The following is a 23,427-nucleotide window of genomic DNA, read 5'->3' as shown; positions in this document are numbered from 1 at the left end:
TATACATAGATGGTCAGGAACGTATACGAGAATCTTTAATTTTCCAGATAGCGAGGAAGAAGTATGTCAGGAGACAAAAAAGTTATTTTAGTGACAGGTGGTACCGGCCTTGTGGGTAAGGCCATACAGACAGTCGTGGCTGAAGATGAAAGAACAGACGAACAGTGGATATTTCTAGGCTCAAAGGACGGGGATTTGAGGTAAAACTTTTAGTACTAATAAATCCTCTTGTCCTTCAAATTTTCTTCTTCTAGGTTCGCATATTCAAATATGAATAGGAGCAGGCGTACGTGGTCCTCACTCAACAGGAAAGGGAAGGGGGAAACTGGCTGGGGTAATAGCAGGAAATTTAAGGGGGGGGAGGCACTGCCATGAATGGTAAAATACCAGTGGTTACAGGTGTTGGAGCAGCACCTTTTTTAGGATAGGTAAGACAGAAAGATGTCAAGTTCTACGAGAGGTCAGGATTGAAACAAATCTTCAGTTTAGGAAAGAAATTAAACAGCACAATTCTAGCACATTGGATCACCAATCACAGCTATCAATTATAAATTTTCACCAATCACCAGAAATTTTATCTCCACCAAGTTGTATCTCAGTCCTAGGTAATTGCATTGATGAATTAAAGTCACCCAACCCAGTTGACATAATCTGCCTCTCTGAACACTGTGTGACCACTGGTATAGGAACTAGGCCTAAGCACAATGAGAAACTCGGACAGGAGAGTACTGCAAATGTTAGAATAAGGAAAGGTTCTCATAAAAGTATAATTAAAAATAATGTAAGTATATTTCATCAAAATATTTGGAGTTTAAAGAATAAAGTAGATGAGCTTCTGGTTTGTTTAGAAGATGTAGAAGCTGAGAATGAAATAGATATACTATGCCTGTCTGAGCATCACATTGTTACTGATATGGATAAGGTAAATGTAAGTGGATATAAGCTCTCTGCACATGTAATGAGAGAAAATATGGAGAAAGGAGGAGTTGCCATATATGTCAAAAGTTATCATTGTGCAAAAAGTATAGAAACAAAAAAGTTTTGTGTAGAGAAACATATAGAAGCATGTGCCTGTGAGCTTAAATTAAATAAGGGCACATTTATAATTGTAATTGTATATAGGTCCCCATCAGGAAATTTTCATCTATTTCTGAAAAATTTGGACTCCTTGTTGTGCTATCTGTCAGACAGGGGGAAGCAAATTATTATTTGTGGGGACTTCAATGTAGATTCTCTGAAAGAGGGTAATAGGAAAAATGACCTTGAAGTATTACTTGGTTCTTTCAATTTGACACCCGTTATCGATTTTCCTACTCGGGTGGTAAAGGATAGCAGCTCACTGATAGATAACTTCTTTATAGACCAAGATAAGTTTAACCAGATAAATGCTCAGCCTGTTGAGAATGGTCTTTCTGATCATGGTGCACAGCTAGTTACAATATATGACATAGCTCCATTCAGCAATACTAAACAGTCCTCCAAAGTAGTACGTCCAGTCAACGATTTAACAATTGCAAATTTCAGGGAAAACCTACAGCAGTTAGACTGGGATGAGGTGTACTGTGAACCTGATGCCAATTTAAAATATAATTTCATGACATTTTTGTAAATGCATTTGAAAACTGCTTCCCCAAGAAAATAGTTAAATATACTCGTAAGAAACCTTGTAACAAACCATGGCTTACTAAGGGTATAAAAATATCTTGTAACCGGAAAAGGGAAATGTATCTGACAGCAAGAAAGAGTAGTGACCCAGAAACTATCAAAAATTATAAAAACTACTGTGTTATATTAAGAAAAGTTATTAAAAAATCCAGGAGTATGTGTATCATGTCTGAAATCAGCAACTCTGATAATAAAATTAAAACAATTTGGAATATTATTAAAAGAGAAACAGGTCAACCAAGAGCAGAGGAAGGCAGTATTACCATCAAATTGAATGAAAACTTTACGAACAAAAAGTCAGAAGTTGAAAATATTTTTAATAATCATTTTCTAAATGTTGTGGATATAGTAGGATCCAGGTGTTCATTAGAAGATGCTAGGCTGTTAATGGAAGAGGCCATACCTATGCAATTTGATACAATTGAAATCTCACCCACTTCTCCCTCTGAAATTAGGAAAGTAATAAACTTGCTTAAAAGCAAAAACTCACATGGAATTGATGGCATTTCCAGCAAAATACTAAAAGATTGTTCTCAACAGATAAGTAAGATTCTCAGCCACCTGTGTAATAGCTCTCTGGAACAGGGCATTTTCCCTGATAGACTGAAATATGCTATTGTTATACCTTTGCATAAAAAGGGGGATAGATCTGATGTCAACAATTACCGTCCAATCTCCCTTCTAACAGCTTTATCCAAAATTTTTGAGAAAGTAATGTATTCAAGAGTAGCTTCACATATCTGTAAAAATGAAGTACTAACAAAATGTCAGTTTGGTTTCCAGAAAGGTTTTTCAACAGAAAATGCCATATATGCTTTCACCAGTCAAATTTTGAATGATCTGAATAACCGAACACCACCCATTGGGATTTTTTGTGATCTCTCAAAGGCTTTTGATTGTGTAAATCATGAAATTCTGCTAGACAAGCTCAAGTATTGTGGCATGAGTGGGACAGTGCACAAATGGTTTAATTCGTACCTAACTGGAAGAGTGCAGAAAGTTGAAATAAGTAGTTCTCGTAACATGCAAAGATCAGCACATTTCTCAAACTGGGGAACTATCAAGAATGGGGTTCCACAAGGGTCAGTCTTGGGTCCTTTGTTGTTCTTATTATATATTAATGACTTGCCATTCTATATTCATGAAGAGGCAAAGTTAGTTCTCTTTGCTGATGATACAAGTATCGTAATCACACCTGACAAACAAGAATTAACTGATGAAATTGTCAATACTGTCTTTCAGAAAATTACTAAGTGGTTCCTTGTAAACGGACTCTCACTGAATTTTGATAAGACACAGTACATACAGTTCTGTACAGTGAATGGTATGACGCCATTAATAAATATAGACCTTAATCAGAAGCATATAGCTAAGGTAGAATATTGCAAATTTTTAGGTGTGTCCATTGATGAGAGATTAAATTGGAAGAAACACATTGATGATCTGCTGAAACGTTTGAGTTCAGCTACTTATGCAATAAGGGTCATTGCAAATTTTGGTGATAAACATCTTAGTAAATTAGCTTACTACGCCTATTTTCACTCATTGCTTTCATATGGCATCATATTTTGGGGTAATTCATCACTGAGGAATAAAGTATTTATTGCACAAAAGCGTGTAATCAGAATAATAGCTGGAGTCCACCCAAGATCATCCTGCAGACATTTATTTAAGGATCTAGGGATATACACAGTAGCTTCTCAGTATATATACTCTCTTATGAAATTTGTTATTAACAACCAAAACCCAATTCAAAAGTAATAACAGTGTGCATAACTACAATACTAGGAGAAAGGATGATCTTCACTATTCAAGATTAAATCTAACTTTGGCACAGAAAGGGGTGAATTATACTGGCACTAAAGTCTTTGGTCACTTACCAAATAGTATCAAAAGTCTGACAGATAACCAACAAGTATTTAAGAAGAAATTAAAAGAATTTCTGAATGACAACTCCTTCTACTCCATAGAGGAATTTTTAGATATAAATTAAGAAAAAAAAAAACAAAAAAAATATTTAAAAAAATAAAAAATAAAGAAAAACAAAAAAACACAATAAAATAAAGTTGTTATATTAACTTAAGTATGTTGTTAAATTAACCTAAGTATGTCATGTATTGGAAAATTCGACTCGTTCCACATCATTACGAAATATCGTATTCATGATCCATGGGACTAGTATTAATCTAATCTAATCTAATCAAAAGATGTGGTTTTCGTTCGAAGATATGTGCGAAATTAATGTTCGTTTATTAACCAACCACATACTTATATAACTTGTCTTAGGCTTGTAATAAATATACATATTTAGAGAAAGCCAGGTCCGAACAACTATGCTGTGAAATATCATAGACATTTCCAGAAGATAAATAACAAATTCTGTGGAAGTGCTAATTATGACAGTGTAACAGATGTTACACTGAGGGAATTAAATTAGGAAATGAGACACTTAAAGTAGTAAAGGAGTTTTGCTATTTAGGGAGTAAAATAACTGATGATGGTCGAAGTAGAGAGGATATAAAATGTAGACTGGCAATGGCAAGGAAATCGTTTCTGAAGAAGAGAAATTTGTTAACGTCGAGTATAGATTTAAGTGTCAGGAAGTCGTTTCTGAAAGTATTTGTATGGAGTGTAGCCATGTATGGAAGTGAAACATGGACAATAACTAGTTTGGACAAGAAGAGAATAGAAGCTTTCAAAATGTGGTGCTACAGAAGAATGCTGAAGATAAGGTGGGTAGATCACGTAACTAATGAGGAGGTATTGAATAGGATTGGGGAGAAGAGAAGTTTGTGGCACAACTTGACTAGAAGAAGGGATCGGTTGGTAGGACATGTTTTGAGGCATCAAGGGATCACAAATTTAGCATTGGAGGGCAGCGTGGAGGGTAAAAATCGTAGAGGGAGACCAAGAGATGAATACACTAAGCAGATTCAGAAGGATGTAGGTTGCAGTAGGTACTGGGAGATGAAGAAGCTTGCACAGGATAGAGTAGCATGGAGAGCTGCATCAAACCAGTCTCAGGACTGAAGACCACAACAACAACAACAACACAACAGATTCCAGAATGAGATTTTCACTCTGCAGCGGAGTGTGCGCTGATATGAAACTTCCTGGCAGATTAAAACTGTGTGCCCGACCGAGACTCGAACTCGGGACCTTTGCCTTTCGCGGGCAAGTGCTCTACCATGGTAGAGCACTTGCCCGCGAAAGGCAAAGGTCCCGAGTTCGAGTCTCGGTCGGGCACACAGTTTTAATCTGCCAGGAAGTTTCATATCAGCGCACACTCCGCTGCAGAGTGAAAATCTCATTCTGGAAACATCCCCCAGGCTGTGGCTAAGCCATGTCTCCGCAATATCCTTTCTTTCAGGAGTGCTAGTTCTGCATGGTTCGCAGGAGAGCTTCTGTAAAGTTTGGAAGGTAGGAGACGAGATACTGGCAGAAGTAGAGCTGTGAGGGCCGGGCGTGAGTCGTGCTTTGGTAGCTCAGTTGGTAGAGCACTTGCCCGCGAAAGGCAAAGGTCCCGAGTTCGAGTCTCGGTCGGGCACACAGTTTTAATCTGCCAGGAAGTTTCAACACAACAGATGTTTACACATAGAGAACCAGATGTTGCCATAATGCTGTTAAAATATTATTCTAATCCATATAATGTATGGTATTTCCTTGAAAACGTGTAAGTTTTCCTCTAAGCTGCAGAGCTTGAAATTTCTTTCGTTCCATAGATCTTCATAACTAGTCATTATCAATGTCACATCGTTGACTAGTCAAGACTGAATGGACTGTCAGTATTTCATTAAACGACAATAATTGTAAAACAAACAAAAAGATTGAAATAAATGGTAGTAGCTCCATCATAAGTCACAGTAGGAAGATTAATAGGTATTTTTTTATTTCTTGATGGTAACTAGTTTGACACATATGTCCATTTTAAAATGATCTGTGTTGTGACACTACAGGTGGAAGTCTATGTAAAAAGAAAAAGCCCCTGCAATAAAGATCAAAGTGTCACTTTGCCCTACTCAACAACAGTAAACAGACCACAAAGAACAGACATTGGAGTTCTCCTGTCTCTGTCCTGTGTGGTTTACTTACTGTTGTTGAGTTGGCTGTAGTCACTAGTCACTTGATCATCACTGCAGTGACAGTTGTTGTACATAGGCTTTTGCTTGTATTGTCACACTTACAATTAGATGGTTTGAAACTAGACATAGGAATCCAAAAGTAGTCTCTTTTGTGAAGTGCACAATTTTAATGTTTTAAATCGCAGAACCTTTCTGCTAGTATAGAGTGAACACCACTGGGAGTGCAATAACGTTTTTAGGGACATGATTGGGAAACAATCTTGTTATGGCTGTAAAATAGATGCTTCAGTGGTACTCAAGAGTTAATACTACAGTTCCTGCCAAAGTTCTGCATCTGCATACATGCTCCGCAAACCTCCGTGAAGGACTTAGCAGAAAGTATTTCTCTTTGTACCGCTTGATACTGCTTTGTCCCATTCGATTTGCATTTGGAGAATGGGAAGAATAACATTATAAATACATCACACTGTCATTAGTCTTAGTTTGTCTTCACTGTTCCTTCCTTTGTCTATCTTCAAGTGTCTATCAGTTCAGTTTTTTCAACATTTCTGTAATATTCTTCCATGTGTCGAACATAGGTGTGACTATTCATTGTGCCTTTCTTTATATATAGATGCATATATACACTATTAGTCCTGTTATCTTCAGTAGTTTCCAGCCTCAGGCTTGGTATGTTGGGAACATAAGCCTTGCCGTTTAGTCCTGTTTTCCCACCATCATTGTGTTCATTCTGGCCCAGTCCCCGTCTCCTTTTTTACCACATTCCTCCACACCTTTCAGCCTTGGTTTTCCTCTTGGTCATTTCCTTTGCATCTCCATTTCATGTATCTTCTTGGGAATCCTCTCGTTTTCCATTCTCTTTAAGTGCCCATACCATCTTAGCCTTGATGTTTCTATCCTGCTTTGCAAGGATTCCTCTTTCACTATTTCCCTTACTCTTTCATGTCTCATCTTCTCTCCTTGTTATTCATATCCTGCTTCTGACGAACTTCATTCCGCATGCCTGTACGCTGCTTACATCTCTTTCCTTGATTATCCATGTTTCATATGCATATACCAGTACTGGGATGCAGTAATTTCTATATATCACTTCTTTGCTTTTTTGTGGAATGCCTTCGTTCCAAACCAGGCTCCTAACACATCATGAGAATGCTTCTGCCTGTTTTCCACATTCACTGATCTTTCTCATTTATTCAGTTTTTCACCTCCAATCCTTATTCCACTAGTTAGTCTATCTTTCTTTCCAGATGTAACCAGGATCTCACTTTTTATGTTAAATTATGTTTTATACTGTCTCACAGTTTCTTTCCAAGCATCAACCTGTTCCTGAATCTCCTCCTCCCTGTTTACTCAGATCAAGTCATCTGTGAACACCATTTTTTCTATCATGTCTTCTCCAGTTTTTTCTGCCACTTTAGTCCTTATCTCATCCAAGGCCACAATGAAAAGGACTGCCCTGTTTCACACCTCTTGTTTCCTGGAAACAATCTGTCATTTAACTTCCTGCTTAGGACTTCAAAGTACGTATACTCCACTATGCTTGTTTTCTCTTTTTCACTCCCTTCTTTTCTAGTGCTTTGCAGACCTTTGTTCTACAGACATTATCAAATCTGAGATAATTCCATTTCATATCATAACAAAATGGTTCATTCATGTATTTGTTTGAGTTAAAATTCTAACTGTGACTTGTTGCTATCCTGTAGTCAAATGATACTTTTTTTCATTTGGTGAAGTGTACAATTTTACATTTTTGACCATCTAAACAAATTGCCTATCTTTGCACCTGGCATTGCCTGCCTAGTAATTAAGAAAGAAAGTGATCAGCAAGGATCCAGTCACACTTTTCCTGGGGCATGGCTTATGTTACTTATACACCTGTCAATGACTCACCACTTTGCATCGTATGCTGCATCTTTCCTACAAAGATATCCTCAATCCAATCACAAATTTCACTTTATGCCCTCTTGTGATCACACTTTCATTAATAAATGTTTATGTACTGCTGAGTCACTTACTTTTTGTGAGTCAACAAATACATCTATCTTACTGCCTCAAGCCATGACTTTCAAGATATCGTGTGAGAAATGCATGAGTTGAGTTTCACATTAGCACTGGTTTTGGATTCTGTGCCAGTAGGCATGGAGGAGGTCATTCTTCTCAAGATTCATTGTGATGTTTGAGCCCAGAATATGATACAAAATTTCTTGGAAAATCCAGGTTGAAATGATGACAGTATCATGAAAAGGACAGATTGCTACTCACCATATAAAGATGAGTTTGTGTCTCAGACAGGCCCACAAAAAAGACTTGCTAAACATCTGAGCTTTTGGTCCAAACACCTTTTTCTAAAGCAGACAAAACACACACACACACACACACACAAAAATGCACTACTCGCACACCCATGACCACTGTGTCAGTCTGGCATCTGCGGCCAGAGACAGTGGTCGTGTGTGTGTGTGTGTGTGTGTGTGTGTGTGTGTGTGTGTGTGTGTGTGTGTGTGTGTGTGTGTGTGTGTGTGTGTGTTGTGCTTGCATGAATATGTTTGTGTGTTTTGTCTACTTTAGAAGAAGGCCTTTCAGCTGAGAGGTCACATGTTGAGCTGTCTTTTTGGTATGCCTGTCTGCGAATCAACATCTCTTTTATATGGTGAGTAGCAATCAGTTTATCTTTCCACCCACAGGACACAGTTTTTCTCTTTGTTTTTTTAATTATTATGTATAGTGTATTATTCTTAAGAGTGTCTAACTGCTGCAAAACTGAAAATGAATTTGACAAGGATTCTGTCAGGCCGTGTTTACCTCTAACCTCACTGTAATCAGCCTTCACTAGTCCTGGCCCCCCACATGCCCATCCCCTTCTTTGCCCCCATTCCAGTTTTATACACACACCTTCTATCCTGCCAACACACTTGCAAAGATCTTTCTCCTTCTCTTCTTCTCTCTACTTTCCATCCCACCTTCCTCCTCACCACCACAGCCTCCTGACACTGCGTGTAGCAGTCCTAACCTGTACCCAACATGTTCCTCCACTCTCACACAGGCAGTACTTATATCTTTAACATGCTATCCTAAGCCTCCCAACCCCACACCTCTTCTGCACGCTCATTACCTTCTCGTATGCTTCTGTAGCTAAGCTGTCAGGACCGTCGAACACCGTGTGAGGTGCCCGAATTCGATTCCTGACTGGGGGAAAGATTTTGTTCACTCGGGGACTGGGCGTCGTGTTGTCCTGTTCACCATTTCATCATTGTCAACATGCGGGTAGTCAAAGTAGCATCAGATAAAACAACGTGCACCAGGTGGTCGAATATGCTACACACGTATTTCATTTCACTACGCATCCCAGCTAGATTGCTGGTCACCCCAGACCCAGATGCAGTCAGGCCTTAGTGCCCAGAGATGAGGCCATGTTTGTTATGCTGGTGTGAAAATGTGTGTGTTCTCTACATCTCTTCAAGAACTTGGTCTGAATGTTGAATATTTCCAGCATTCTTTTTCATTGTGCCTGTGCATCACTAGACACCCCTGTATGCGATAATCAGCATTCTGTCCTTTCCATATTGTTGCTAACTGTCAGTGGGTCGACAGAAGCGTCCGATCCCACCCGTCGGCTTTGACCCGTGACGTAAGGGTGTTATCGTGTGTGATGTCATGACGGCGCGGAGTTTGGTTTGAGTGTGGCTGTCTCCAGTTCTGTTTTATCTTATTTTATTTACTTTTCTGATCTGTTCGTTCTATCTCGTGAGATTTTTTTTTTAATTTAAAAACACTTATTACTTATTTTAATTATCTGTTTCCTCCAATTTCTGTTTTAGCTTATTATATTTATCTTTCTGATCTGTTCGTTCTATCCCGTGAGATTTTTTGTTAAAAAGACAAAAAAGACTAATCAGCTACTGAAGCATCTTTATCTTCTATGGGTTGCAGGGGTTACAACCCATGGGGAGGTGGGTGGGTATTCATGCATGGCTGTCTTCACTTACACGTTGTAGCTACGCAAGGCGTCTAAATTTGTTTATATTTAGTTTGCCCCCCACCCAAAACACCCCATTTCCCGCGCTTGTCCCTTTAGTGTCATTAGGCTTCTTGTGGAAAGTGTGTGTGTTTGCTTTTGTTTCCGCCATATTTGTGACGTCATGGGTCAAAGCAGACGGGCGGGATCGGACGCTTCCGTATTTCCCTGTCAGTACATTTATCCACAGTGAGATAAAATGTTCACTGCCTTTCTGGAAATATGTTTGCAGTTGCCTACAGAACCATGGTTGTACCCAGGCATACACCCCTCAGTCAGAAGCAAATTGACGGCCACGAATGTCTTTTTTAAGGGGTCTAAAAATGTTGAAATGATGTGGGGAGAGATCAGGACTGTATGTATGGAGGATGTGTATGGGCTTCCCAGTGAAACTTCTGCAGTGTAAGCGAAACAATCTCGGCAACCTGTGAGCTGATCTCTCCTCATGAGATTTTCATATATTTGGAGCGCTGAAGAAAGACAATCATGGCTGTCAATTTGCTTTGGACAAAGATGTGCACACCTGGCTACAATCGTGGTCCATAGGCAATCGTGAACATTTTCCCACGAAGGCAGTGAACAAGCAGTAAAGGAAACCAAAGAAAAATTTGGAGTAGGAATTAAAATCCAGGGAGAAGAAATAAGAACCTTATGGTTTGCCGGTGACATTGAAATTCTGTCAGAGGCAGCAAAGGACATGGAAGAACAGTTGAACAGAACAGACAGTGTCTTGAAAGGAAGATATAAGATGAACATCAACAAAAGCAAAATAACGATAATGGAATTTAGTCAAATGCTGACGGAATTAGTTTAGGAAATGAGACACTTAAAGTAGTAGATGAGTTTTGCTATTTGGGGAGCAAAATAACTGAAGATTGTCGATGTAGAGAGGATATAAAATGTAGGTTGGCATTGGGGAGATAACATTTCTGAAGAAGATAAATTTGTTAACATCAAGTATAGATTTAAGTGTCAGGAAGTTTTTTCTCAAAGTATTTGTTTGAAGTGTAGCCTTGTATGGATTGAAACATGGACAGTAAACAGTTTAGACAAGAGAATAGATGCTTTCGAAATGTGGTGCTACAGAAGAATGCTGGAGATTAGGCGGTACTGAATAGAAATGGGGAGAAGAGGAATTTGTGGCGAAACATGACTAGAAGAAGGAATTGGTTGGTAGGACAAGTTCTAAAGCATCGAGGGAACACCAATTTAGTACTGGAGAGAAGTGCGGAGGGTAAAAATTGTAGAGGGAGACCAAGAGATGAATACGCTAAGCAGATTCAGAAGGATGTAGGTTGTAGTAGGTACTTGGAGATGAAGAGGCTTGCACAGGATAGAGTAGCATGGAGAGCTGCACTCTTTTGACTGAAGACCACAACAACAACAAAAACAAACAGTTTACTCACTTTTTTCCATTGTCTCACTTTCATTGGACTGTCCCATATATAAAGCAGAGTTTGAGGATATTTTTTGGTCTTTACATGCCCTCAGTTTTAAATTTTCTTTTTCCTCTGTATCCCACCTTCATTGTTACAGCAAATACGTATTAACAGCAATAATCATGTGAATACGCCATTGTGTGACCATGTTGATTTATAGACGAATGTTTCGGCCATTTTTGCAAGTGATCTTCATCATGGTGAGGTGAATGCACCACCTTGATAAAAGCCATCTACAGCAGTGAATGAAACCTTGGTCTGCAAAATATATTGGTTACCAAAGAGGAGCAGAATGTCCTTAGTAGACAAACAGTATTTTTAACTTAATGTGGTGGGAATTCAAGAGTAGTTGTTACAAATTAAAATCAATAACAACCACTCACTCACTTACTTACTTACTTACTTTTCGGCTCTACAGCCCTTGAAGGGCGTTGGCCTGCATCACAATATCCTGCCGTTCTATCCAGTCCGTGGCTTGCTGTTTCCATTCTCTAACACCCAGCTTTTTCATGTCTTCTTCAATTCCGGACTCCCATCTCTTTCTGGGATGTCCCTTCTGTCATCTGCCTCCAGCCTTGCCATCAAAAATCTTCATTCATACATGCCCTGCTTTCCTCCATTCTGACCACATGCCCTTCCCATGAGAGTCTTCTTATTTTAATGGCAGTGACAATGTCAGGTTCTTCAAAAAGTTATTCTAGTTCTGCATTCTGGATGCACCAACCTTTTTGATCGTATATTGGGCCATATATTTTATGCAGAACCTTTCTCTCCCAAATGCTAAGAATCCTTTCATTGTTTCCAGTCATGATCCACATCTTATTATTTTTAAATGAGGGTTTTAGATTTTTGTGGCGGACGCGAGTGCCTGAGCACGGATAATGCGGCAAAGTAGCATCTGTTGCCTGCTGCTTTTCTAACTTTCACCTCGCTGCTGATGTCATTTGTCTCTGTGATATTCGATCCAAGGTACTTGAAGTCTCTCACTCTTTCAAACTCCATATCACCTATCCTGAGATTTGCTAGGTTTTTTTGGTTGGTCATTGCCACATATTTGATCTTTTCGACATTGACTACCAGGCCAAGTTCCCTTTTCTCTCTACAGTTGTTGATAGGCATTGGCCAGCACAGCAGTGTTTCGTGCAAGTAATTCCACATTGCATAGGCCAGGTACTGCAGTGAATGATTAAAATCGGTTCCTTCTGTATTTAACTCTATCTGACATATTACTTTTTCTATGCAGATGTTGAATAGCAGTGAGAAGATATTGTCATCTTCTCTCAGTCCCTTCTTCACTCCACTTCTCTGGAGATTTCACCATGTATTTTTACTTTACAGAGGGTCATCATAGTAAGTTTAATGAGCTTCTTAAGTATTCCAGGCTCTTCTATTACATTCCGCAATGCCACTTTTGAGATGCTGTCATAGATGTGTTTGAAACTGATATAAAGTGGTGTAAGTTTATCTGATGTTCATAACATTTTTCAAATAGTGTGCACAAAGTGAATATTTGGTCAGTTGTTGACGTATTTCTTCTGAAGCCACTCTGATAGTCTCCAATTCTCTCTTCCACATAGGGAGTAAGCATCCTAGTTAGGATCTTGGAGTACACTTTATATGTAGTATTTAGCAGCTCCCACAGTGTTTCCCCACCATATCTGAGAAGTTCCGCCTGGATCTGATATTCTCCAGGTGCGTTGTTGTTATTTAAGGTCTTAATAGCCTGTACCACTTCTTCCAGTGTGGGTTCTGGTGTTAAGACATCTGGTCCATTATAAGCTATTTCCACCAGTTCTTTTTGTTCTAATCCTACCGCTTCTGAGTTCACAAACTCTTGGAAGTAATCTGACCCTCTGTCAAATATTTTATTACTCTCCCTTATCAAATCCCATTCTTTCCTCCTACATATATTTGCTCTGGCTTGAAACCCAACCTTTCTTTCTTTAATCTTGTGGTACATTTCACATATACTCTTCTCTTCTCCTTGCGGTTCAATTTCTTCCATTTTTTTTCTTTTCTAATGCTATTTTCTTCTGTCTGCAAACCCTCTTAGCTACACGGCCCTTCTCATTATATTCATTCAGATTTGCTCTAGTTCTTGTCTGAAATAATTTCATTCGTGCTATGTTATGCTCCTACATGCTCATACATTCTTCATCAAACCAATTTGCCTTCCTTTGAGCCCATACATGTCTCAAAACCTCTCCAGCTGCCTCGAGGATTGTAGTCTTACATTGTTTTCACATTATTTCTATATGTTCATTTGATGTGTCTCGGTATTGTTCTTAATCCCTTCTTCATCTGATACGCTCTCCATATTTCTTCTAACTTCAATTTCTTAATGTCAAAACTCTTTTGTTTGTGGCCTTTTTGTTTACTCGATAGTGAGATCCTTTGTCTATACTTAATTCTCACTAGATGATGGTCTGAACTGCAGACAGCTCCACGTTGGCTCCTAACATCTGTTATGTCTGATTTGTATCTGCGATCAATCAGGAGATTGCCTGTCTGATTTCTAGTTTGTCCATCTAGTGACATCCATTTTTCTTTGTATATTTCTTGTGTGGGAAATATGTACTGCTGATGGTAAGGTTTTTGCTTATAGCAAAATCTACAACCCTAAATCCATTGTCATTTGATGTTTCATGGAGGCTATGTCTCCCTATAGTTGACGTATAGGCCTCCTCTTCTCTTAGTTTTGCATTCATGTCACCTATTAATATCTGAATATCACTTTTGGGAGCCTGATCACACAACTGCTCTACCTTGCTATAAAACTCGTACTTCCGTTGTTCACCTGCCTGCTGTGTGGGTGCATGTACATTTATAATTGTTGTGTTGAAAAACTTCCCCCTTAATCTTAACATGGACATCCATTCATTGATTTGTTTTAAGCGCATCACTGCATGTTTCAGTTCTTTAGAGACCACAAAATCCTGTTACAAAGATATTTCTCCTCCTGCCACTATAGAAAATAGTGAAACTTCCCAATCCATTATGTTACTTCCCTTTCACTTAATTTCCTGGAAAGTCAGCATTTTTATATCGTAGTTGTTTACCTGCATTAGCAGCTGATGTAGGACTCCAGCTTGGTATAGGCTCCGCTTATTCCATGTTCTATGTACGTATCTCTTAGCCTTTTCTCCCATGAAGGCTCTGATCATCTTGTCTCACAGGAGGATAACTGTATTAAGTTACGGCAATTGCTCTTGAAATAATAAACAGTTTACCCACTTTCTTCCGTCATCTCATTTTCATTTGACTGTCCCTTACATAAGGCTGAGTTTGAGGATATTGATTGGTCTATGCATGCCCTCAGTTTTAAGTTTTCTTTTTTTTCTCTTAATCCCATCTTCATTATTACAGCAAATAAACATGAATAGTAATAGTATTACAGCTATGCAACTGTGTTGCCATGTTGATTTATAGACCAACATTTCAGCCACTGTTGCAAGTGACCTTCATCAAGATGAAGTGAATGCACTGTGTTGATGAAAGCCGTCTGCAGCAGTGAATGAAACCATGGTCTGCAAAATATGGTAATTTGTTTGTACCAGAATAGGATTTATTGAAGATGACAATATCCAAGGAAATCTACACTCAAAAATATTAGCAATATTGGCTACCAAAGAGGAGCAGAATGTCCTTAGTAGGTGTGTAAGCATGAGCTGGACAAACAGTATTTTTAACTTAATGTGTTGGGAATTCAAGAGTAGTTGTTATGAATTATAATTGATAACAACCATTCACCTACTTATGAATGAAAGTTCAGCGCGCGCGCGCCCACACACACACACACACACACACACACACACACACACACACACACACACACACAATGTGGTTTCCTGTTATACCACACCACCAACCATTAACAAAAGTACAAATATGTGAGGTATTGGCTTCCTTGATATGGAGAACGCAGCATGTTACCTTGTGCTTCGAGTCATTGACAGAAATAGAAGTAACTTCACGTGTATCCCCCAGGGAACTGTATGGGACCCCTGCTGTTCGTGTTATATTTTAATGATCTGGCAGACAATATTAATGACATGGTTTTTGCAGGTGAGGAGTTACCTGTAATGAAGTACTGTCTGACAAAAGCTGCACAAATATTCAGTCATATCTTGATTATTGATGTAAAGATTGGCAGCTTGCTTTAAACACACACAAATGTAAAATTCTGTACTTCACAAATAAAAAAAAAACTACCCTATGACTACAATATCAATGATTGACACTAATCAGTCACCTTATACATAAAACTATATGCAGCAATTGGTAGGGATGTGAAATAAAATGGTCACTTAGGCAGGTGACTGACATCACTTCATTGGCCGAATATCTACATCTGCATCCATACTCTGCAAACCACTGTGAAGTGCATGGCATCCTATTGTAACAGATATTAGGGTTTCGTCCTGTTTCATTCACGTATGGAGCAAGGGAAGAATGATAGTTTGAATGCCTCTCTGCATGCTGTAATTATTCTAATCTTGCTCTCAAGATACCTATGTGAGCGATATGTAGGGCGTTGTAGTATACTCCTAGAGTAATCATTAGAAGCTGGTGCTTGAAACTTTGTTAGTAGATGTTCTTGGCATAGTTTATGCTTATCTTGAGGTCAAACAAACCTGTGACCATTCAAGCTGCCCTTCTCTGTATATGTTCAATATCCCCTGTTAGTCCTTTTTGGTATGGGTCCCACACTCTTGAGCAATATTCAAGAATGGGTTGCACAAGTGAGTTGTAAGCAATCTCCTTTGTAAACTGATTGCACTTCCCCAGTATTGTACCAGTAACCCTAAGTCTACCACATGCTTAACCCACAACAGAGCCTGTGTGATTATTCCATTTCATATTCACAGTGTTACAACCAGGTATTTATATGAGTTGGCAAATTCCAGCTGTGACTCATTGACATTATAGTCATAGGATACTCGGTTTTTTCATCTTATGAACTGCACAGTTGTACATTTCTGAACATTCAAAGCAAGTTACCGATCTCTGTACTACTTTGAAATGTTATCAAGATCTGACTATTCATGCAGCTTCTTTCGGACAGTACTTCATTACAGATAACTGCATCATCTGCAAAAGGTCTGGGTTGCTATTAATATTGTCCACATGGTCATTAATAAGCAACAAGAACAGCTAAGGTCCCAACACACTTCTCTGGTGTATACCCAAAGTTACTGCTACATCTGAAAATGACTGTCCATCCGAGATAACATGCTACATCCTCCCTACCAAAAAGTTTTCAATCCAGTGACAAATTTCACTTGATACGATTATCGTACTTTTGACAATAACTGTAGGTGTGGTATTGAGTCAAATGCTTTTCAGAAATCGAGAAATACTGCATCTACCTGACTACCTTGATCCAAAGCTTTAAGTATGTCATATGAGAAAAGTGTGAGTTGAATTTCACATGATCGATGTTTTCGGAATACGTGCTGGTTGGCATGGAGGAGGTCACTCTGTTCAAAATACATTGTTATGTTTAAGGTCGAAATATGTCCTAAGATTCTACAACAAATCAGTGTCAAGGATATTGAACAGTAGGTTTGTGGATCACTTCTACTACACTTCTTGTAGATGGGTGTGACCTGTGCTTTTTTCCAAGAACTGTGGAAGAGTTCTACGAAAGCTGACAGTTAGAAGAGGGGCAAACTTGGCCACAAATTCAGTATAGAATCTGACATTGATTCTTTTGGGCCCTGGAGCTTTGTTCAGTTTTAACAATTTCAGCTTTTTCTCAACACCACTAATACTTATTTCATTCAGCTTTTCAGTGGTACGGGGACAAAATTGGGGCAATTTAACTGTGTTTTCCTATGTAAAGGAATATTTGCAAATATAGTTAAGCATTTTAGCTTTTACTTTACTAGCCCCAGTTTCAGTTCCTGTCTCATTCATTAGCGGCTGGACACTAATTTTGGTGCCAACAACAGCCTTTACATACTACCAGAATTTCTTTGAAATTACAATTAAATCAATACCATTAGCTGCTGATGGGCATTGATATACATCAACGGGGACAGTTGAAAATGTGTGCCCCGACTGGGGCTCGAACCCGGGATCTCCTGCTTACGTGGCAGACGCTCTAGCCATCTGAGCCACCGAGGGCACAGAGGATAGTGGGACTGCAGGGATTTATCACTGGCACGCACCCCGTGAGACTCACATTCTCAACTTAATAGTCCACACACTACATTCGTACTGCCCCTGCCATTATACACATTACTAGTGGCAGACAATCCACCGAGTCCCTTAAGAGTTCAGGCAAATTGTGTGCATCCGCACTGAAGAAGGTCATCAGCCGGTTAGCCTTAAACAATATGAAGATGGCACCTGTTCTTTCAGACATGTCCAAAAGAACAGATGCCATTGGTGACTGTGCAGCTCTGTAGAATGAAATTACAATTAAATCAATACCATTAGCTGCTGAAGGTGTTGATACACATCAACCGGGACAGTTGAAAATGTGTGCCCCAACCGGGACTTGAACCCAGGATCTCCTGCTTACATGGCACACACTCTAGCCATGTGAGCCACGGTCACCAATGGCATCTGTTCCGAAAGAACAGATGCCATCTTCATATTGTTTAAGGCTAACCAGCTGATGACCTTCCTCAGTGCGGATGCACACGATTTGCCTGAACTCTTACAGGACTCGGTGGATTGTCTGCCACTAGTAATGTGTATAATGGCAGGGGCAGTACGAATGTAGTGTGTGGACTATAAGTTGAGAATGTGGGTCTCACAGAGAACGTGCCAGCAATAAATCCCTGCAGTCGCACTATCCTCTGTGCCCTCGGTGGCTCAGATGGATGGAGCGTCTGCCATGCAAGCAGGAGATCCTGGGTTCAAGTCCCAGTCGGGGCACACATTTTCAACTGTCCCGGTTGATGTATATCAATGCCTGTCAGCAGCTAATGGTATTGGTTTAATTGTAATTTCATTCTAGAGAGCTGCATGGTCACCAATGGCATCTGTTCTTTTGGACATGTCCGAAAGAACAGATGCCATCTTCATGTAGAATTTCTTTGAGTTTTGTGAAAGATCATTTGACAATATCCTGCAACGGTAGTCATTGAAGGCTTCATGTATTACTCTGACAGCCAGACGTGTTTCATTCAGCACCCCTCTACCTGTAGCCCTATGCTTTGTTTTACTTTATTAACAAAAGTATAATTATATGGTATATTGGGTTTCTGAATGTGGGGGATGCATTACATTATTTTGTATGTCATGTTACTGACAGAAATAGAAGTAACTTCATGTGTGCCCTCAGAAAACTGTATTGGGGCTCTTGCTGTTCATGTTGTATTTTAATGACTGGGACGGACAATATTAATGGTAACATTTTTTGCAAATGAGGAGTTCTTTATAATGAAGTAATGTCTGACAAATGCCTGCACAAATATTCAGTTAGCTCTTAATAATTGGTGCAAAGATTGACAGTGTCCTTTAAACATACAGAAATGTAAAATTATGCACTTCACAAAAAAACGAGAAATTAAAGTAGTACCCTGTAACTACAATAGCAGTGATCCACAGTTAGCAGTCACCTCATACACATACCTGTATGTAACAATTCGTGGGGATGTGAAATGAAATGAACACTTAGGCAGGTGACTGGATCACTTCATTGGCAGAATATTTGGAAACGCTGTCAGTCTAGTAAGAAAATTGCTTGCAAATTACTTGTGCATCCCATTTTTAATATTGCATAATTGTCTAGGATCCATGTCATGTTGAGACAAACGGGGTGTTGAATATATACTAAGAAGAGTGGCACATGGTCACAGGTTTGTTTGACTCATGGGAAAGCATCAGAGAAATGTGAAGAAAAACCTTAATTTGCAGACAGACAGACATGAAAGCCTGCTTACAAAGTTTCAAGAACCAACTTTAAGTGTGCAGTCCAGGAATATACTACAACCCCTACTTCCATAGAGACTGCAATGTTAAGGTTAGACTAATTACAGCATGTGCAGAAGCATTTAAGCAACCACTCTTCCTTTGATCCATACATGATTGAAACAGAAAAAAACTTTAACATGTCATATGATTGTAATTTCCATCTGCCATCCACTTCACACTGGTTCGCAGAGTAGGTATATAGATGTAAATATGTCATTGTGTATTAGGCCACATCACATGCAAACGACTGTGAAAGGCTGACATAAAAGTTTTCTGGGTATAGTACCGCATCATAATGTAAAAACTACTGCTGCTATAAAAAAAAACCAATGTTTCGGCCACGATTGCAGCAGCCTTCTTCTGGGTTTAATGGTGCGTTCTAGCTATGCAGTGTCCTTTATATTTTGTTGTTACTGTTCACTGCGCATGTCATTACGTCATAATTTTAGAAAGGTAGTTAGTTTCATTGGTCATTAGGGAAGAAGAAGAGAGAACTTTATTTTAATAGGTTTTTGCAGTGGAGGGAGAACGTAACCTCTGTTGTCTATTGGCCCTTGTGTTATGTGCCATGATTGGTGGTCACCATCTAATGAGAAGTCGACTGCTGTTTACCAACTGCTGGACATTGGCCGTGCAGTGGCAGTTACTCGCCGGTAGTGCTCGTGCATAGTGTTTACAGTGCAGTCTGTTGGGCTCTGATTGCTGGCAGCCAAGACGGGGCAAGCCTGAGTCCATCCTCCGTGTTCATGTTATTAGGGTGTTTAAGTATTTCAATGGCATCTCTGATTTTGAGAGGCATACATCGGCGAGACTGGTAGGCCAATAGCAATGCGCATTTGGGAACACGAGCACTATATTCGTCTAGGGCAACACAATAAATCTGCAGTGGCAGAATATCAGCAAGACTGCGGAAAAGAAAGAAAATTTAGCGAAGCCTGTTTGTTGGCCAAGCAGCCGGTTATGACGAAACGCAAAATCAGAGAGGCCATCAAAATATTTAAACACCCCAATAACATGAACAGGGAGGATGGACTCAGGCTTGCCCTATCTTGGCTGCTAGCAATCAGAGCTCAACAGACCACACTGTAAACATGAGACACGAGCACTACTGGTGAGTAACTGCCGCTGTGCGTCTGATGTCCACCAGTTGGTAAATAGCAGCCGACTTCTCATTCAACAGTGACCACCAATCGTGGCACATAAATCAAAAGCCAATAGACAACAGAGGTTACATTCTCCCTCCACCGCAATAACCTATTAAAATAAAGTTCCTTCTCCTTCTTCCTTAGTGACCAATGAAACTAACTACCTTTTTAAAATTATGACGTAATGGCATGCGCAGTGAACAGTAGCAACAAAATATAAAGGGTGCTGCATAGCTAGAACGCACCATTAGACCCAGAAGAAGGCCGCTGCAACCGTGGCCAAAACGTTGGTTTTTCTCCAGCAGCAGTAGTTTTATGCATTATGACGTGGTACCATACCCAGAAAACTTTTATGTCGACTGACTCTGGCCGTGGAAGCCTAAACAATTATACACTGTGAAAGGCATTGCAGAGGGTACTTCAGATTGTAGCAACTGAACACTAGTCTGGTGTTAAATTTTCTTATTTACCCAATGGTGCTGGGGTTGGGTAAAAATATGGAAACATTGCAATAAATGCATGCTCAAACATGAATTCAGATGCTATCTGTGCCTCCAGGTTGCACTGTTGTATTTCACCGTGAAGGGTGCGTGTGCTGAGTGCTCGACACATTGCAAGGATGTCGTGCTCAGAACAGTGTTCTGTGTAGCTGAGAGCATTATACAACAATCCTGGATTTTCCATTGTTTGAGTGCATTATGTGAGAGCTGAGTGAATTCGAACATTGGCAAATTGTTGGTCGTCATATGGTGGCAGCTTCCATAACCAAGGGTGCTGAAGTGTTTGGTTTTTCAAAAACACTGTATTGAAGATCTATACCACACACAGGGAAAGAGGATACACATAATCTATTAACTCACAATGTGGATGAATGTGTGTGTTGGGTAATTATGATGGGTGGTCATTGTAAAGAATTGCGACAAAAAATAAGAAGGCAACAACTGCAAAAGTCACTGCAGAACTGAATGTCTGAGTCGTGAACGCTGTCAGCACCAAAACATCATGAATGGTGCTCCATAAGCAGCGAATTGCAGGACGAGCTGGAATTCCAAAACCATGTGTCGGTGATGCAGGTGCTCGTAGTAGAGAAATGTGGTGCTGAAACCATAAAACCTGGCCTACGGCACAATGTAAAAATGTTATTTGGTTGGAAGACACTTTTTTTCACACTGTTTCCAACTTCAGGGAGAGTTTACGTTCCAGGAGTGAAACATGACAGGGGTTCGGTGATGATTTGGGTAGCCATATCATGGTGTTCCAGGGGCCCCAAGGTTACTCTGCAAGTTCACATTACTGGCAGGTCCATTCCATGGTACAATGTTTGTTCCTCAATGGTGATGCTGTGTTGCGGGCTGGCAGGCCCCCTGTTCACAAGCTCTCATTGTCCAGAACTCGTTCTGTGAGCATGAGGATGAATCATCATGTCTCCCCTGCCCACCACAAATTCCAGATCCATTTGTGGTCTACTTTAGAAAAAAAGCGTTCATGATTGCTACCCACCTCCACCAGCATTACCTAAACTTGTCACTATTTTTCAGGAAGAATGGTGCAAAATTCCCTAGAAAAAAATACAGGACCTATATTTATTCATTCTGAGATATCTGGAAGCTGTTTCGAATGCCAACAGTTTTCCTGCACTGTAGTAGACAATGTAATGTGTTGTGTTGTTTGTGTTCCATATTTTAGCCCCCCCCCCCGCCCCTCTTTCCTGACGAAGCATCTGTTGGTTGCGAAAGCTAGAATTTCGTGTGTATGTTTGTGTTTGTTTGTGTGTCTATCGACCTGCCAACACTTTCGTATGGTAAGTCACATATATATATATATATATATATATATATATATATATATATATATATATATATATATATATATATATATATATATATATATATATATATATGCGCTGGCACGTCGATAGACACACAAACAAACACAAACATACACACAAAATTCAAGCTTTCGCAACAAACTGTTGCCTCATCAGGAAAGAGGGAAGGAGAGGGAAAGATGAAAGGATGTGGGTTTTAAGGTAGAGGGTAAGGAGTCATTCCAATCCCGGGAGCGGAAAGACTTACCTTCGGGGGAAAAAAGGACGGGTATACACTCACACACACACACATATCCATCCACACATATAGAGACACAAGCAGACATATTTAAAGACAAAGAGTTTGGGCAGAGATGTCAGTCGAGGCGGAAGTGCAGAGGCAAAGATGTTGTTGAATGACAGGTGAGGTATGAGTGGCAGCAACTTGAAATTAGCGGAGATTGAGGCCTGGTGGATAACGGGAAGAGAGGATATATTGAAGAGCAAGTTCCCATCTCCGGAGTTCGGATAGGTTGGTGTTAGTGGGAAGTATCCAGATAACCCGGACGGTGTAACACTGTGCCAAGATGTGCTGGCCGTGCACCAAGGCATGTTTAGCCACAGGGTGATCCTCATTACCAACAAACACTGTCTCCCTGCCTGGAACAGTTCCGTCCTCCGTCACAGCGGGACCCACCTCCTCTTCCTCAAATTCACCCTCTCCAAACCTTCCAGGAATTTCTGACTTCCAGCCTTGCCTCTCAATCCTTCTTAAAAAACCTTAATCCTACTCCTAACATCACCACTGCTGAAGCCCATGCTATCCGTGATCTGAAGGCTGACTGGTCCATCGTCATTCTTCCGGCGGACAAGGGTTCCACGACCGTGGTACTTGATCGTCGGGAGTATGTGGCTGAGGGACTGCGTCAGCTTTCAGACAACACCACATACAAAGTTTGCCAAAGTAATCCCATTCCTGATGTCCAGGCGGAGCTTCAAGGAATCCTCAGAACCTTAGGCCCCCTACAAAACCTTTCACCTGACTCCATCAACCTCCTGACCCCACCGACACCCCACACCCCTACCTTCTACCTTCTTCCTAAAATTCACAAACCCAATCATCCCGGCCGCCCCATTGTAGCTGGTTACCAAGCCCCCACAGAGCGTATCTCTGCCTACGTAGATCAACACCTTCAACCCATTACATGCAGTCTCCCATCCTTCATCAAAGACACCAACCACTTTCTCGAATGCCTGGAATCCTTACCCAATCCGTTACCCCCAGAAACCATCCTTGTAACCATTGATGCCACTTCCTTATACACAAATATCCCGCACGTCCAGG

General features: G+C 40.1%; 1 protein-coding gene and 2 non-coding genes across 5 annotated transcripts in view; 2 read left to right on the top strand and 1 right to left on the bottom strand.

Annotated features, from left to right (window-relative positions):
- LOC126203089 (GDP-L-fucose synthase) overlaps nucleotides 1-23,427 on the top strand; it is a 49,803-nt gene that overhangs the window by 313 nt on the left and 26,063 nt on the right. For 2 of the 3 annotated variants that reach the window (XM_049937332.1, XM_049937330.1), the window contains exon 2: nucleotides 48-200. In XM_049937332.1, coding sequence (XP_049793289.1) covers nucleotides 64-200 — 137 coding nt within the window. In that variant the 5' untranslated portion in view covers nucleotides 48-63. The remainder of the gene's footprint in view (nucleotides 1-47; nucleotides 201-23,427) is intronic. The other variant, XM_049937331.1, reaches the window with a different exon arrangement.
- Trnat-cgu (transfer RNA threonine (anticodon CGU)) lies at nucleotides 17,257-17,331 on the bottom strand. The gene has a single exon. It is a non-coding gene; the product is annotated as a tRNA-Thr (tRNA).
- On the top strand, nucleotides 18,015-18,089 carry Trnaa-ugc (transfer RNA alanine (anticodon UGC)). The gene has a single exon. It is a non-coding gene; the product is annotated as a tRNA-Ala (tRNA).

Source organism: Schistocerca nitens, chromosome 9, assembly GCF_023898315.1.
Source record: "Schistocerca nitens isolate TAMUIC-IGC-003100 chromosome 9, iqSchNite1.1, whole genome shotgun sequence".
Taxonomy (NCBI): Eukaryota; Metazoa; Arthropoda; class Insecta; order Orthoptera; family Acrididae; genus Schistocerca; species Schistocerca nitens.
This window is presented reverse-complemented; position numbering and strand designations above follow the sequence as displayed.